The sequence below is a fragment of the Saimiri boliviensis genome, chromosome 11, assembly GCF_048565385.1.
Source record: "Saimiri boliviensis isolate mSaiBol1 chromosome 11, mSaiBol1.pri, whole genome shotgun sequence".
Classification (NCBI taxonomy): Eukaryota; Metazoa; Chordata; class Mammalia; order Primates; family Cebidae; genus Saimiri; species Saimiri boliviensis.
The window spans coordinates 63,688,512-63,706,454 of NC_133459.1; the positions used below are offsets into that span (position 1 = coordinate 63,688,512).

A 17,943-nucleotide genomic window follows, 5' to 3' on the forward strand; every position below is an offset into this window, starting at 1 on the left:
TTTTAAGTGGGCCTAGTGGGCAGTTCTTCCAGTCTGGGCCAACAGCAGCTGTTGTCATTGGGGCTTACTCAAATGTATGGGGCATCAGCTGGGATGTCAGGATCAGTTCCTCCTTGTTTCTCATCCTATAGCAGACTAGCTTGGGCTTGCTCTCCTGAAGAAGGAGAAGAGGAGGCAAGAGAGCAAGCAGAAGTTCACAGTGCTCTTGGGCCTATGTTTGGAACTGTTAAAACAGCACTTCCCCTCTGCGTCAGTCAACTCAGGCTATCCATCATAGACTGGACAGCTTAGACAACACACACTTATATCTCACCCTTCTGGTGGCTGGGAAAGTCAAGATAAAGATGCTGGCAGATTCAGTTGCTAGTGAGGACCCTTATCCTGGCTTGCAGAAGGCTGCTGGCTGCCTTCTCATTGAGTCCTCACATGGGGGTGGATGGTGTGTACGTGTGTGTGTGTGTGTGTGTGTGTGTGTGTGTACTTGTGTGTGTGAGAGAGAGACAGAGAGAGAGAGAGAGACAGAGGCAGAGAGACAGAGATAGAGAGAGAGAGAGAGAGAGAGAAGGGGGGAAGGAGAGGGAGCGAGCACATGCTCTGGTGTTTCTTCTTCTTCTTATAAGGACATTAATCCCATAATGGGGGCCCTACCCATTCAACCTCATTTAAACCTAATCACTTTCCAAAGGCCCCATCTCCAAATACCACCATGTATAGAGTTAGGCCTTCAACATAGGAATTTTGGAGGGACACAGACATTTACTCACTAATGCCCTGTAATGTACAAAACAAGTCACAAGGCCAACCCAGATTGAAGGAGTGAAGAAGTATACTCTACTTCTTGGTGAGAAGAAATAGAAAATAATATTGCATTGTGGTATGGATGGTGCAAGTGAGGGTGAGTGGGGTGAATGATTGCAGCCATTTTTGCAAATATTCTTTCATAACATACAAAAATAAACATCTAATTTAAGTCACTTCTAATACCATTATCAAGAGCTAATTATTGTTAATACTTTGGTTTGTGCACATACTGTATAGGGGCAGATATGCACAGATAGAGGCATTGTTTTATCTATGCACATACAGAGGCAGGTTTTTTTTTTTAAGAATATAGTTTTCATTTTAGCATCAAACTTATGGTCTATTAGTGTATTTTCCCAGGTATTAAATTTTCCTTGAAAACATGTTTTCCCTATGATGCAAAGGCAATCAACATAAATTGCTATGTTCCAGGTATTGTGCTAAGCACTTTTACTCTATCTCAACTAAAAAACAAGTTTCTTGTTAATTTGCAGGGTTAATTTGCATCAAAACAAGGAATTCCTTTGTTACTACAAAGAAAAAGCAATGAAAATACTTTGTGAAAAGATTCAGAGGAAATGACAATGCTTAAGACATATCAGCAATACGCATTTTTCTCTTGAAACCTGACTTGTGAACTATAACAGAAAATATAGAAGATAAATCTTTGTACCTTTTGCCCACCTATCTAGTCTTTTCATTTTATAGGTGAAGTCATGTCATTATTTATTTATTTGATTGATTTGGCTGTATTTCAGGATCATGTTGAACATCAGTTCTTACTGTACTTAGAGAACATAAATAAGAAGCAGAAAATGTAGAGGGCAAAGGCCAAGGTTTGAGCCTGGGCTTTGCACTGATTAGTTGTTGACTGTGAAAAAAAACACTTAATTTTTTTGAGTTCAATTTTGTCATCTGTAATTACAAAAGCTTTAATCTTCTTAAAGTTGTTGTGAAGATTGACTATAGCATTGTACATCTCCACTGTCTGATTTAGTAGCCACTGGCTGTAAGTGGCTATTGAGAATTTGAAATGTGGCTAGTCCAACTGAGATGTGCTGTAAGTATAAAATACACTGTAGATTTGAACACTTAAATGGAAAAGTATATAAAATATTGAGTACATGTTGGAATGACAATATATTGTCCCCACTGAGTTAAATAAAATATTATTAAAATTAATTCACTTATTTATTTCTTTTGAGATGGAGTCTTGCTCTGTCTCCAGGCTGGAGTGCAGCGGCATGATCTCAGCTCACTGCAACCTCTGCCTCCCAGGTTCAAGTGATTCTCCTGCCTCAGCCTTTCGAGTAGCTGGTGTGTGCCACCATGCCCAGCTGATTTTTATATTTTTGGTAGAGATGGGGTTTCACCTGTTGGCCAGGATGGTCTCCATCTCTTGACCTCCTGATCTGCCAAAGTGCTCCCAAAGTGCTGGGATTACAGGTGTGAGCCACCATGCCTGGCCCACCTGTTTATTTTTTTAAAATTCACTTTAAAAAATCTATTTTGGCTGCTGGAAATTAAAAATTTACATATGTGGCTCACATATTTCTACTGGACAATGTTTTGCTTCAAAAATGTTCTCTCTGTATAGAGTACAGCATAAATGTTAGTTATAGCCAGAAGAAAGTATAGGCAGTTTAGTTGAATATGTAAGGATTCTAAGTGGTAGCATGTTTATTAAAATGTAAGCTTTTATTTAGGCATCTTAAGTTTTTCTTTTTATGTATTATAGAGAAGTAGGGATAGAAGTGCTAATCCAATTATGTGAGGAGGAAATCATAATAACTTCCATGTATTGAGCTACAGTGATACAGGCATTGTGTTAAGTACTGCATTAGGTAGGATTCCTTTGATTCCAAGAGACAGAGATGCAATGCAAATTAACTAAATTAAAAAAGGGGGATCTTGTAAATGTATAAAGGGTGGGGTGCGTCTGGGTCTCCTGAATTTCTAGAATATAAACACTGTTTTTCTTTTCTCCCTGTCTTTCTCTCTTAAATTCTTCTCCCTCCTCTGCAACATCATTCTCTCAGATTGCTTACCTCCACATGTCAGAAAGTATGGTTCCTACAACCTCTGTGTTTCTTTCTTGCTCTAGGGAAGGACTCAGACTTGCTCTTTCTGATTTTAAATAGAAAAGTCCCGTGAAAAAGCCATGGTTGACCTAGCTTGGTTACAGATACCCATCCCTGGACTATGGCAGCTCTAACCCAACCACAGAAGAGAATTTCTCAGAAAAAGGGAGTGCTCTTCTTGGCTGATAAAAGAATAAATGTATACTACACCTACTCTACCTAATTTAATATGTACAGCCGCTGGGGGCGGTGGCTCAAGCCTGTAATCCCAGCACTTTGGGAGGCCGAGGCAGGTGGATCACGAGGTCGAGAGATCGAGACCATCCTGGTCAACATGGTGAAACCCTGTCTCTACTAAAAATACAAAAAACTAGCTGGGCGTGGTGGCGTGTGCCTGTAATCCCAGCTACTCAGGAGGCTGAGGCAGGAGAATTGCCTGAACCCAGGAGGCGGAGGTTGCGGTGAGCCGAGATCACGCCATTGCACTCCAGCCTGGGTAACGAGCGAAACTCCGTCTCAAAAAAAAAAAAAAAAAAAATATGTACAGCCAATCAGTAGGGCAGTATCTCAATTAATGAATGAAGAAACAGACCAAGAGAAGTTCTGTATTTTGCTCCAGTTCAAACATCCAAGCTGGAAGCCCAGGTCTGTCCATCTCCAAAGCCCATGCTCTTAACTACCACACCGAGAAGGTTCTGGTAAATTGGGTTTGTGTTAACTTCAGTTTTACTAAATCATTTAATAGGTTTTTGCTATTTTTTTCCTCCTATCATTCTTCCCTTTGAAACTTAAGATAGATTGAGGATAAGGGAACTGGCTCCATGGTAATACTCAGGAAATCCTTATGTAATTGAAAACCAACACCACTATGTCTCCAATCTGTGACCAAAGCTATAAAGGCGTTAAGAAAAGCACTGCTCTCATTATCTTTGTACTATGAGATGAAGACATACTTACCATTACTCGGACATTTTCTGTTTGTAATTTGCAGTCTTCTGCCCTCTTTTGAAAACTTCTTATTTTTCACCAACTCATGGTTCCCTGTAGTCTATACCACATGGGCATAGAGATTTCAGAGGCAAAGATAAAAGAGTTATATTCTGTTATTCATAAATAATATATGGCCCGAAGGACATTTTTAAAAATGATGGTCCATAAGTCTTTCAGAAAAATGGTCTAGAGTGTGTCAGTTGCCTACTTGGATCAAAGACAAAGTCAAAGTTTTCAACTAAAATAATTTAAATAGGGTACAAATCGATTTGTCTACTTTAATCCAGTAGAAATGGAAAGTAGCAATAAGTGATAACTTTATTGGCTGAATTCCTATTAAGCAGTGTAATGGAATGCTGAGAACTCTGACCTGGACTGGTCAGAAAACCAGTCTCCTATATGTAGCTCTGTGGTCTTAATCAGTATTAAGTACAAAGGCTAACCTTCATGGAGTGCTAAACAGTGTAGAACACCTTCCCATAGATTGTTGACTGACTCTTCCCAGTGGCAGCAGTTATTCATTCATTCGACACGTCTTTATCAGGCATCTACCCTGTGTCAGGCATGGAGTTAGGTACCAAATATAGTCCTGCCGTCATGGAGCTTGCAGTCTGGTGTGGGAAGTCACACGTGTAAACAAGCAATTTCATGTAGCATGTTGTAAGTGCTATGTTAGAAGATGTGGAATGTTCCACAGGACTTCATAAAAAGATACCAAACCTGGTTTTGAGAAATTGGATGGTTTCCTGGGGAAGTGCTATCTATTTAGGGATCTGAAGAGCAGGCTGGTATTGGCCAGGTGGTTCTTTGTCTGGACTTAGAAAGTGGTTGGGAAGGAGGAAGTGGTGAAGGCTGAGAGCTGAGTCTTGAGGGAAATTAGCTGACCTAGAATGCAAAGAGTCATTATGCTAATTACCTTTGACTGAGGGTGATAGGAAACCCTTGAATAGTTTTAAGCAACTGAGTCACTAATTAGATCTGCATTTTAGAAAGCTCAAATGTGAATCAATTTGTTCATTTTTCTGTCTTGATTTTCTTATCTTTAAATCGAAAGGGATAATCTATCCTTTATAACTCCCTCCAGCTTTACTAATCCATACGTTTCTCCTATTTTGGCAAAATTTAATGAAACTGCCTTTGCAAAAGTTATAAGTGAGAAAATTATGACAGTGACAGATCTGACTTAATGACTCCATCTTGCTTCTAAGCTTCAAGCTGCCTTTGTTCGTTCTTGGGCTCAGGCTGAACTAAGTTTAGGAGGAACTTAGTTTGACCTTGAAACAAAGATAAACAGTCCTTCTTGCCTGGAACCAGACTGCCTATGTAGGACTAATAAATGAGCTGCAAGATTAGAAGTGTAGGTTTAGTAGTTCTGTAGCTAGAGGCCGCAAGTTCTGAACCTCCCTGGTTGCTCCTTGGAGTAATAATCATTATTGTAAAACCTAAGATTGGTCTGAGATGTTTTTCAGACCTGGCATTCTGAGGCACCAGCTGTCACCACCCAGACTGGTAATCTGGCACAACCAGATCTGCAATCCCTCCCAAGAACAGAAGACAGCAAGAAGCCACTTTGACTCCCTGTGATTCTATCTTCTACCCAGTCAATCAACAGTCCCCACTCCCTGGCCCCCTACATGCCAAATTAGCCTTTAAAAAAAATGCTGGTGTCTGAATCTTCCAGGAAGACTGATTCGAGTAATAAAATTCTGATGTCCTGTTCAGCCGGTTCTCCGTGAATTGCACTCTTTCTCTATTGCAATTTCCCTGTCTTGATATATTAGCTCATATCTGGGCAGCAGGCAAGGAGTTGGATGATTACATTAATTCCATGCTGATTTTGAGATTTGGGGCAGCAAGGCCTAAGATTACAACTAGTACTTGAAAATGAGACGAGTTTTGTGGGCATGGGATGGGTGAAGGTGGGAGGTGAAGTGGGGACAAGAAGATGAATGAATGATGTGTTGTTTTTACTGGGAAAAAAGGAAATGGAAAGGTATGCAGTTTCCTTTGACAGTCTCCTGAAGAGGAATTGGTTAGGGAATAGCTTTGGCCTCTCAGCAATCAGGTGGAATGGTACTTTGTGCAATTCTAGTACAGATGAAATCTGATAGTTCCTCTCCCCAAATTATGAAGTCTGGAATTTGCTTAATGGTAGTAGTTAGGGTTCTATGCATATGAAAAAAGATTTACCATGATTTTTTTTTAAACCATTCAACATGTTTGTTAATTATTTATTAAGATAAATAATTTCTTAGCCTATGTATTCATGTTTCACAGATAGTTCAGGAACACAGGTACAGTGACAAACTTCTCTGTAATTCAACCCAAAGAAATTCTTTATGTTCCAAAGTCACTTTGTACTCTCAGAGATACTAGCCTTCCTCATCTCAAAATTTTTAATGAAATTATAATTTTGTTCAAATCTGCATATGCATTTTTTTCTTGGTCAGGCCACAGAAAACTTACAGAGAGCTGCAACCCCCAGGGATACAACAAATGCTCCAGCAATGTGAAATCACAGATGCTTGGCCAGAAGGCCACACATCTGAGGTTACACCAAGGCACTGAAAGCCATGGTAGTTATTGTCCTTGACAGGGATGTCAGCATCAACGCCAGTGTCTTTCCCGGATGATGGAGAGAAATGGACCGATTTGATAAGCGTTGATCCTGAGTGATATGTACAAAGAAGTCCATTATATGATTTTCCCTACTTTTGAATATGTTTGAGAATTTCCATAATAGAAAGTAAAAATATAGCATAATAAAATAAAAATGCCCCCACTTATTACCAAAGTTTACCTTTAGCACAAATGGAAAATGAGTCGGACTCTCTCATTTGGCCATATTGAAGCTAATAGTCTCAGAACCACCATATCATAACACTGACATTTTGCTTAAAGTTCTGTATCATCTTTGATGGCTTAAAATATTTTAAACTGTATTGAGATCATGCAGGTAGATCAAAGAAAGAGAATTACACCCAAAGGGAAGGATAGCTCTACTAGGAAATTCACCAATAACATAGTCGGGTCCACAGCTCTGGGCTGAGTCTGTCCTGAAAGGCAGTCTCTGGATAGCAGGATGAGAGGGAACCATCACTGGCTTTGGAGTCAGACACAATAGACTCAGCTATGTTGAAGGACAATGATAACAAATAACACAATAGAGAGCATTCATTGAACCCTCACTATATGCCAGGAATTACGCTAAGCTCTTTATGTACTTTATGTTATGGAATTTTAATAACTGCCCTGTTCGTTTTTATTTTGTGGATGAGAAAACAGAGCCTTAGAGAAGTTATCAAATTTGTCCATGACCACATGAACATGTAATTCTCAGTAAATGTTGTTGTAAATAAATATCTGAAAATGGCTGGGCACTGTGGCTCACACCTGTAATCCCAGCACTTTGGGAGGCCAAGGCGGGCAGATCACCTGTGGTCAAGAGTTCCAAGACCGGCCTGGCCAACATGGTGAAACCCCATCTCTTTTAAAAACATAAAAAAAATTAGCCGGGTATGGTGGTGTACGCCTATAATCCCAGCCACTTGGGAGGCTGAGGCAGGAGAATTTTTTGAACCCAGGAGTCTGTAGCTGGCTGAGATTGCACCACTGTACTCCAGCCTAGGCAGTAACAGTGAAAATTCCATCTCAAAAAAAAAAAAAGAAAAGAAAAAAAGTCTGAAATCTAGCGGTTAATGGTAGCAGGCTCTACCCCAGTTAGTTTGGATGCACACAACAGAAAAAATCAAAATAACAGTGGCAAAATAATAACTAAGTAGTTTTTCTTTCACCTCTAAGTAATCTAGAGATAGGGTTGCTAGGGCTTTCTGGAGCTCAGGGTTCTTCTATTTTACTGCTTCATTGTGAATGTCTTCCACCCTCAAGGTGAACTCATGGTCTAAGATACCTGCTGGAGCTCCATATTCCAACTAGAAGAAAGGGAAAAGGATTGGAAGTACATACCACCTACCCTCCCTTTTAAGAATACATACCAGAAATTGCATGTATTATTTCTGCTTTTATTACAATGGCTACAACTTAGTCCTGTGTATATACCTAGCAGATTATAGAAAACTTGCATGTGGCAGGTCCAAGACATGAAAGAGGCTGAAAAATATTTATACTCTGTGGCCACATGCTCAGCTAAAGGGCATGGAGGCATAGAAGATGGAGAGGAATATTGAGGATCACTAGCAATCACTGATTAGCCCACACTCAGCTGTATTCCAGAGTTTATCTCTTTGGGTGTGATAATCTTTCTCATGAAACCTTTCACATTCGAATGGGTAAATACATGAATAACCCAGGCATTTAGTTTAGTGTTCAGAAAATGCTAGTTCCTTCCCTCTAGTTAGATGTGGTCAAGTGAGCAGCAGTGGTTTGGTGCTCTGGAGACTCAGCACCTCAAGAATTTGTTCCACCTGTGTCTGGGTGGGCACTACCTTCTTTATCACATCATAGAGGGTTTGCCCCATGTTTCACATGCTCTATGGCCCAGAACCCTGTTAGGTACAAAGGAGTTACAAAAAGAAGCATCCAGGCCGGGTTCAGTGGCTCACACCTGTAATCCCAGAACTTTGGGAAGCCAAGGTGGGCGGATCACCTAAGGTTGGGAGTTCGAGACCAGCTTGACTAACATGGAAAAACCTATCTCTACTATAAATATAAAATTAGCTGGGCATGGTGGCACGTGCCTGTAATCCCAGCTACTTGGGAGGCTGAGGCAGGAGAGCAGGAGAATCACTTGAACCTGGGAGGCGGAGGTTGCGGTGACCCAAGATTGTGCCATTGCATTCTAGCCTGGGCAACAAGAGTGAAACTCTGTCTCAAAAAAAAGAAAGAAAGAAAAGGAAAGAAAAAGAAGCATCCAGATTTTAAGAATCTTGACCATAAAATCATAGTGGACTCAGGGTCAAATGTGGATGGGACTATCCAGGATTTAGGAAAACTTTCACTTCAGTGTTGGTTTGCAGCTGACTTTGGGGCACTATTTACCACATAAAAAATTTCAGTGTTTTCTTCAAGACTGAGAGCAACTGAACACAAAACCCTCCCATCATGATCTTCAGCCCACTTGAGAAGCTGAAGTTTTCCTACTCGTAAAATGATAGATGAACAGGGCTGATGCCTTCATGCGTTACTTTTAAAACGATAATGTAGGTTTATCTGTGTGTGGAAAAACACACTCAAATTACTTTTTCTTATTTTTTCACAACAACAATCAGCACAGGTTAAAGTCTTCTGTGACCAAATGGACACTTTCCCCCCACAAACAAGCAATCAATTCTGCAGTGGAGACCAGCTGTGTGTCCTCTAATTCTGAAACTGTCTACCAGGAGATAGTGTCAGATACCACTGACGCAGTCCCCAAAACTGCTCCCCCAACCCCACACCCCCACTTTAAGACACCAGTTGCAAATCTGGGCCTCTGGAACTTCAACCAGCTTCAAGTTTGGTTTCCCATGACACCCTCTTTGGGTTCAATTTGTGAACTGGAGCGGCTCACAGAACTCAGGGAAACACTTACATTTACTGGTTTATAATAAAGCATGTCCTTAAAAAGTCAAGGAGAAGTTAAATGTTGGCAAATGGAACTGTGTTTTTTAAGTGAGCTCATTAAAGAAACCAGAGCAAATTTTAGTACATAGATACAGGGAAAGGGATACCGAGCGGCCATGACCTCTATGGGTGCACCATCCTCCAGGAACTTCTACGTACTGAGGTATCTGGAAGGTCCCCAAACCCTATCCTCTTGGGCCTTGTATAAAGGCTTTTTTTGGGTAGGCATGATTGAAGCATGGACAACTGCATTAAAACGTGATTCATGGACAAAAAGTATGTGATTTAAACCCAATAAGGCCTATTTAGATTCTATTTGTCTTCTCTGTGCAGCATTTCTTCCTCCAGGGTATGGGGCAGGACACCCTCTGGGATGAGGGTCTCAGGACCCACAATCAGATAAGAGTCCTGCCTTGGACAGGTCAAAGTAGGGCATTAGAGCGAGAGAGAGAGAGAGAGAGAGAGACAGAAAGAGAGAGAGAGAGGAGTTATGAGAACTGTGGATTTTATAGATATATAAAAAATATATATCTCACAGTGTAACACTGCTATGGTTTGAATATCCCCTCCACAACTCATGTTGAAATTTAATTGTCATTCTGACAGTAATAAGAGGTGGTACTATTAACAGGTGATTAGGTCATGAGGGCTCCACCCTCACGAGTGAATTAATGCCATTACTATGGGAGTGCACTCCTGATAAAAGCGAGTTTGCCTCCCCCTCAACCCCCCCTGCTCTCTGTTGTTTTCTCACCCTCTCTTGCCTTCCATCATGGGATGATGGAGCATGAAGGGCCTCACCAGATGTAGGCTCCTTGATCTTGGACTTCTGGTCCCTGAAACTGTGAAAAATAAATCTCTGTTCTTTGTAAATTCTTCTGTATTCTGTTATAGCAGCACAAAATGAACAAAGGCAAACGTTGTTATACAGTAAGCATGTCCTTAAAAAAGTCAAGGAGAAGTTAAATGTTAGCAAATGGAACTGTGTTTTTTAAGTGAGCTCGTTAAAGAAACCAGAGCAAATTTTTCTGAAACTAACAATGGCTTCCAAAATAATTTTCTTTTTTTTGTATTTTCATTCAATTAGCAGATACTTACTAAGCACCTATTACTTGGCAGGCACTGTGCTACACCTGGTAAAACATGATGGGCATTGTCTTCACCTACCAGAGTTGCTTAAAATACCTGAATTATAATTTGACAAATATATTCTCAGACGAATATGCAGTCAAATAATAACATTTGTTACATCATTTTTAAAAGTTTTAAACATGTTAACATTTAAGAAATCTTGAGGTATCTTAAGATGGATAATATACTTTAGTGGCATATTTTTCTCATATTGTGACTTAAAATGGTTTCTCAGATTTGAGAAAATGAAGTATTTATGTAGGGCTTTAGTGTTTATTAAGTGCTTCCATGTGCCTCATTTGATTTTTTTTTTTTTTTTTTTTTTTTTTTTTTTTTTTGCTGCTTTATTTTCTTTTGAAACAGAGTCTCCCTCTGTCACCCACGCTGGAGTGCAGTGGTGCATTCTCGGCTCACTGCAACCTCCACCTCCTGGGTTCAAGTGATTCTCCTGCCTCAGCTTCCTGAGTAGCTGGAACTAAGAACTACAGGCGTGTGCTACCATGTCCGGCTAATTTTTGTATTTTTTTTTTTTAAGTAGAGATGGGGTTTTGCCATGTTGTCCAGGCTGGTCTCGAACTCCCAGCCTCAGGTGATCCGCCTGCCTCAGCCTGCCAAAATGCTGGGATTACAGGCATGAGTTACCATACCCACCTCATTTGATTCCTTGTGTGTGGAAGGACAGGTAGTTTCCTCCACTGCATAGAAAGGAAATGTGGCTGAATGGTTAAGCAGATTATAGGCAACTGCATATTACAAGTCTAGGACTCAAATGTAGTTATAATTTTCCTCCAAAAGCTAGTGGTTTTTCTGCCATGCCTTGATGTCTCTTTAATCTTCACATGCACATACTTATACACATCTATGTGTGCAAACACAGTAGAGGTCAAACTTTTTTTCTTTAGTTAGGAGCTTACTTTTAATGAGAAAAAAATATTTTTCCCTTCTAGTGATTTTAAATTTCCAAGAATAGCAAAAATCCAGTTTTTATGAGTTTGATATTAAAAGTCTTTTAAGCCAGTTGTTTACAAAACGAGATTGCTTATTTGGAGGCTACATTAATTGAAAACTTTCAGGTTTCACTGAGCAGAACCTGCCATGTGGGAGGTAAAGCAAGGATAATTTCCATTAGGTGCCCAAACCATTTTCCACTGACCACACTAAGTAAGGCAGGTCAAATCTAAGGAATGACCTAAATGTCCTTCAGCTTTCACTTTGATCAGTGGAACTGCCTCCTTAGGCTGCTGTAGTGGCTAAAACATGATCAGAAAGATGGAGGTCTGAATCCTAACTGATAGCTGTGTTACCTTGGGCCAGTTACTTAACCTCTCCAAGTTTGCCTCAAAATAAGAATAAACTCTTTAGAGTTAAGGTAGGTAAGGCACTTGGCAATTGATAAATACTGTAAATCAATGGCAGTTATTTTTATTCTAGGTCTTCAAGGAAACACAGGTTTCATGATATTGGATTATTAAAAAAAAAAAAAAATGCCGTACCTGGGAAATTTGTCCTATTTTCTGAAAGACCCAGAACTCTATCAGGCACCAATAATGGATATCCCCACTCCTAAGAAACATTATAGGAATAGTTCAGATTTTCTTCTGTTAAATGTCATCAGCTTACCCGATTTTTTTTCCAGCATACCTCCTCTTCTCTCTTGTGTGTTGCTTTATATGTCACTGTTGACAGCTGCTACTATTTATGCATGCATTTCTACAGAAAACCTTGATTAACTGGGACATAGCAAACTGTAGCACTTAAATGACTATAGTTTTCCCCTATGGACATCATTTGGAGGAGAAAGAGAAATGACAACTAGAGTTGTGAGAACCAAAGAGAGTCATGTAATTCAGCATCTTTGATTTTACTGCTAAGAGAAGGAGAATGGATCAAGGACACCCTGCTGATTAAGAGCAGAGTCAGGAGAGGTTTCTCAGTCTGTTCCACTTTCTTCTGGACTGTGGCCTAAAGACGTGACTTTTGGTATCTTGGTGGTGTTTCTCCTTAAGCTTTTGCCATTACACTGCAGGTCTCAAATTCAAATGCCTGCAAGGGCTTGCTGACTGATAGTAGGAATGAGTGGACGAGGCTGAGTATCCTACATTGGGAAGTAGTAGTGAACCATGGCCCTCAGACTGTAGCCTATGTACCCTCTGTAAAGGCATCTAAACTAAAATGTTTTTCATTTTAAGAAGTACAGGACAGACAAAACATGTCTGGGAGTCAAGACGGCCTGATACTCCCCAGTGTGAGTGCCTTGCACTATGTATATCCATAGGCCTTATTCAATAAGGAGATAATCTGGATTATGATCCTCAGGCACACTGCCAAAGTAAGTTCAATGCTGTGCATTGATTTATATTTGTTAAAACAGAAAATTGAAGAGATGCATTTTAGAAACCTGATCATAATATATTTTGTAACAGAGAGAACAGAGTAGAAGCTCTGGCTTCATTTACTGTCTGCTTAGCCAAAACTATTTGCTATCCAATTAGCCAAATGAATTCAGATGTCACAGTGTATAGGACATTCGTAATTAGGAATACTAGGACCTCTTAGTACCAGAGATTATCCCATAACAAAGACATTTAAACATTTATAATTAGGACACACAGTGAAAAATACATTTATATCATTACTGAGCAGAAACATGCTCATACGCACTCATACGTATCACACAAACCCAAAACAATATTTTAAGAAACAGTATCTGTGTTCCAAATGCTGATATTTTCCAACCTATTTCATTTTTATGAAAATACTTTATAATTTACACATTGGCTGCGACATGTAGTTTAAAAAAATCACTGGACTAGGTAATGCTATGACATTTTTGTTTATTCAGTAGATATTTACTCAATATCTAATGAGTGAGGTGCTCTTTGGAGTGTCATGGGAGACACAAACATGAACAAAACATAGATTTTTGCCCTCGAAGAGTGCAAATCCAATAGGAAGCATATACATGTGAATATTTAATAACTCAAGGCCAAACAATCAGCTCATGTTATACAAAGTGCTTTTATGTTATCGTATGTCATAATGATAATAAATCTCTTAGGTAAGCTGGGCCAATTTTGGCTTAATTGTACAGATAGGAAGTTGCATTTTTGGAAAGGTGACATTTTTAAAAGAAGTGGAATAATAGTAATAATAGAGAGCATATGTTAAGCACTTATTATAGTTAGGAACAAATTTACTTCTCACTATAACCTTATTATGATGGCATTACTATAATCCTCATCTTACGTAGGAGAAAAGTGAGGCAGAGAGGTTAAGTAACTTGCCCAAAGTTATAGAGCCAAGAGTAATTGGAATTAAGAATCAGTCATAGGTAACTTCAGTCTTAATCAATGTATTATATTTCCTGGAAATGAAAATCACAGATCAAAATCCTACATAGGCCATGGCATACATACCTTGATCTCTTAGCCCACCAGAAAAGTGAGGTGGCATCCACCGTGACAGGGCAGCATTTGGAATGGGGTGTGTTTGAAGGGGATGGGGTGGAATAGAGCCTGGTTCCTCAATATTCCTCAGTGTGACTAATCTTCGTCAAGTTAATAAAAGCACCTGAAGGCAGCAAGAGAAAAACAAAGGGAAAGATTGCTCACCCCAAAGAGGGCATCTTATCTTTTGCCTTTGTCTCATGTATGATGTAGTATTTTTGAGATAAATTATGAAGCAGGCCGGGCATGGTGGCTCAAGCCTGTAATCCCAGCACTTTGGGAGGCCGAGGCGGGTGGATCACGAGGTCGAGAGATCGAGACCATCCTGATCAACATGGTGAAACCCCGTCTCTACTAAAAATACAAAAAATTAGCTGGGCATGGTGGCACGTGCCTGTAATCCCAGCTACTCAGGAGACTGAGGCAGGAGAATTGCTTGAACCCAGGAGGCGGAGGTTGCAGTGAGCCGAGATAGTGCCATTGCACTCCAGCCTGGGTAACAAGAGTGAAACTCCATCTCAAAAAAAAAAAAAAAAAAAAAAAAAAAAGTTACGAAGCAATCTTGAGTTTGGAAAATCAAGAGTTAGGCTTTAAATATTCACCTTGTGTTTGACAAGCGCCACCTCCCTTAAGCCCAAATTCTCATTCAAAATTACATAGACAACTTTCCATTAGTATACCCCTGGAAAAAATACCTAGCCTTTATTGAGCTTTTCCCATGGGAAAAACTAAGACTGCCAGGCACTGAGCATAGGGCTGCACCCAATACAGACCAATAATAGTAATAGAAGCATTTGTTAAGTACTTCTTCTCTTTCTCTCTGTATATCTGTTAGGTACTAATCGAATTCTTACTTCTACTATATAATGATGGTACTCATATGATGCTTGTTTTATAGCATAGAACAGTGAGATATTCATTGATAAGTATATGAATTTGATCTTTAGCACAGTAAATAAAATTTTAATATTGAAATTGGTGCAAATTCAAATTTAGACCCAAGCCCTAGTATTTAGGCTGTTGTAAATTAACCTAGTTATTGTATTTTCCTGCCTTAATATGCTCCTTAAATATTCAATTTTGCAGGATCATTAATAGTTATCCTGATTGATATTATTTATCTCAATTGTAAAGATAAAAATAAAGTCCTTTTAGCCGATTCATATTTTTCTTTAAATTTGCGAACTCCAGAGATAGATACTGAAAACTATGAAGGCATATGTCTAATCTATAATTTCTTTCAGCACTATGTCTGCAAGTTGAAATTGAGCAAAAATAAAGTTTTTTTTGAAAATAAAAATTTTAACTTTTCAAGAATGATACTTTTTTTTTGTTTTGTTTTTTTAGACAGGATCTCAATCGTCACCCAGACCAGTTCTAAATTCTCTTAATCCAATGATTATAGTCCAGCGTTTGTCAGGGCACATGATAAACACTAGGTATTTACTCTTCCCGTGTGTTGGTAATGAATTAAAAGAAGAAGTATAGAGAAAGATTATTTAAGATGTTATGGGGAAAGATTTCTTCACTAGACTTTACAGAATTATTACTTTAGTCAAGTAACTAAAATAGTTCAATCTGATAGATTTAGAAAATGAAAGTATAAAAATTTGTTTTAAAATTTTTATTACAGTTTTTCCTGTCACCATTCAGGCTGTTTGATCTTGTTATAAATGAGCATTAACTCTGATTTGCAATTCAGGTCACACCAAACCATAAAATAATGCAGTTGGGAAAGCAACTGGCCAGGAAGTTTAGATTTCTTCAGAAGGACTGGAAGGATTTAGAAAACATTTCTTTTGACTTCTTCTGATTCATGCTCTTCCTACAAGAATCTGTGTAAGGGTGACCCTGGCACAGGGAAATGTCTCTTAGGCCAGTTAATTTTACGTAGACCTGTGTAGAGCTGGAGCTTCGAGGAAACTTTCTGAGTCTCAAATGGTCTGGACTGAAGTCTCTTAGATGCTATTGTTTGATTTTGTGTCCTTAGGTAACTGAAATAATGACACTAAGAAAAACCCGTGTAACATGAGAAGAAAGCAAAGGGCTTTGTGTGTGGGCTCAAGTACATTTTACATGCATGTACTTTTTTCTTGTTTTGGTGAGGAAACTCTGTCAAATGATTTTTGAAGGGCTCCTCTCCTAGTCCCTCCAAGTTTCAGTAGAGAAAATGATAATTTTAAACCAAGACTTTTACTTGATCTTTCACCTAAGGTGATAAGAATGAGCAGTCCTTCTGAAATCTTGTTACTTTAAGTGAAACTAAACATTTGATAATTACATTAAGACTCATCAGAGTTTATACAGGTTTTGTTAAGGTCCAGAACTTAAACAATATTAGAATTTTCTTTTAAGAATACGCAATAACAAATATAAAATTAGGCATACGGCTTAATTAACTTCATGATAAATTCTCTTCTGATTATGAGTGACTGCTTCCTTTGGCCAGAATTATGAAAGAAAAATAAGGGGTGAGGCTAGAGGATGGGGAAAAAATCCTTGTCTGTCTTGCTTCCCAAGCAGGTCCTCAAGCTAGCTGACGGATACAGTCTTTTCTCTAGGTCCTAAGGTAAAATGGTTGCAGATCTGAAATTGCACCGGTCTTAACCCTGCCCCTCTTCCCAGTTTATTCGCTCAACAAACAGTTCTCAACAGTCACATCTGCTCACTAGGCAGAATGGATGCTAACTGCCTCCTAGTATTGGGATATCCAACTCTTTGATACCTCCCTTAGGGATCATCCCCATTCTGGAGAATGTGCAAAATATTGCTCTTCCTTTATATCCTAGCATAGATATATTCTGGCACTTAACATGCATTCTTTTTCTGTTGAATTGAGTTACAATTAAGTCCTCTAGGACGGTTACCGTCCTGGTGGCCTTGGCGGACTCCGGTGAAAATAGGCTAAGTTGCATGAAATGGGTGTGTCTGGATTTTACCACGAGACCCCTGGTCCTCCAAGCTTCTCAGGCCGAGACACCTCGCCCCTTTCTTCTCCGCCACGCGCGTGCGAACACACCCTCCCAACCCTCGTCGTAGTAAGTCCCCTCCCCCGACCACCCCGCCCCGTTTCCCGCCTTCAACCCCCCTCCTCACGAACCTCCCCTCCCCGCCCTCCTCCCTCTCCTTCCCTCCCCGCGGGCCAGCGGCTTTGGCGCTGCCCTGCTGCGCGGCGGGGCGACGCGGCGACACCTATAGGATTGCTTCCGGGCACTCCTCAGCCAGGAGGTGCTGGCCCGGGGCCCGGAGCTCGGCAGGGCCGGGCGGCTCCGCGGCGTTGGCCCCGAGGACGCGCGCCCCCGCCCGCCCGCGTCTCCTTCCCTCCCTCCCTCCTCCCGGCGCCCCGAGCCGAGCTCTGCCCAGGGCGGCGGCTTCGCCTCGCCCCGCGAAGCTCCTCTCCAGTGGCCGCCCCTTCTTTTCCCTCCTCTGTGCGTCATGTCGGGCACTTGATTTTTTTTTTTTTTTTTTAAATTCCTTCTTCAGCCCTTTCCACCTTCCATCTCCCCCTTCGTTTCCCAGGTTGATTATTTTCTCTCTTATCCGGGCTTGCCCATGAGCCTCCTCGGGAGCTACCGGAAAAAGACCGGCAACGATGGTTATGAATCTTTGCAGCTGGTGGACAGTAACGGGGACTTAAGAGCGGGAAGCGGCGGGGCTGGCGGCAAGCACAGAGTGAACGCCGGGGCAGCGGCGCGGAGTCCCGCCCGGCAGCCTCCGGACCGCGCCAGCACCATGGACAGCTCAGGTAGCGCTGGCCGCGGGAGCGCAACGCGGAGTCGCGCGCGGCCTCCCGAGCCTCCCAGTCGTCCCCCGAGGCCCCCGCCTCGCCCTTAGCCCCGGCGGGCTAGAGAGCTGGGCTGGAGGCAAAAGCTGCTAATACCACCCGGGTGTCGAGTCTCTAATTTCTCTCATCCAGGGAGCTAGAAAGCGTT

The 17,943-nt window shown here is 40.7% G+C and overlaps 1 protein-coding gene across 7 annotated transcripts in view; it reads left to right on the top strand.

The window, feature by feature from the left end:
* DNAJC6 (DnaJ heat shock protein family (Hsp40) member C6) overlaps nucleotides 1-17,943 on the top strand; it is a 187,221-nt gene that overhangs the window by 53,989 nt on the left and 115,289 nt on the right. Inside the window, exon 1 of one of the 7 annotated variants that reach the window (XM_039473617.2) lies at nucleotides 17,356-17,756. The exons of the other annotated variants lie outside the window; for them this stretch is intronic. Within the exon in view, the coding sequence (XP_039329551.1) occupies nucleotides 17,564-17,756 (193 nt within the window). The 5' untranslated portion in view covers nucleotides 17,356-17,563. Of the gene's footprint in view, nucleotides 1-17,355; nucleotides 17,757-17,943 lie in introns of those variants that run through there. 7 annotated transcript variants of the gene reach the window in all.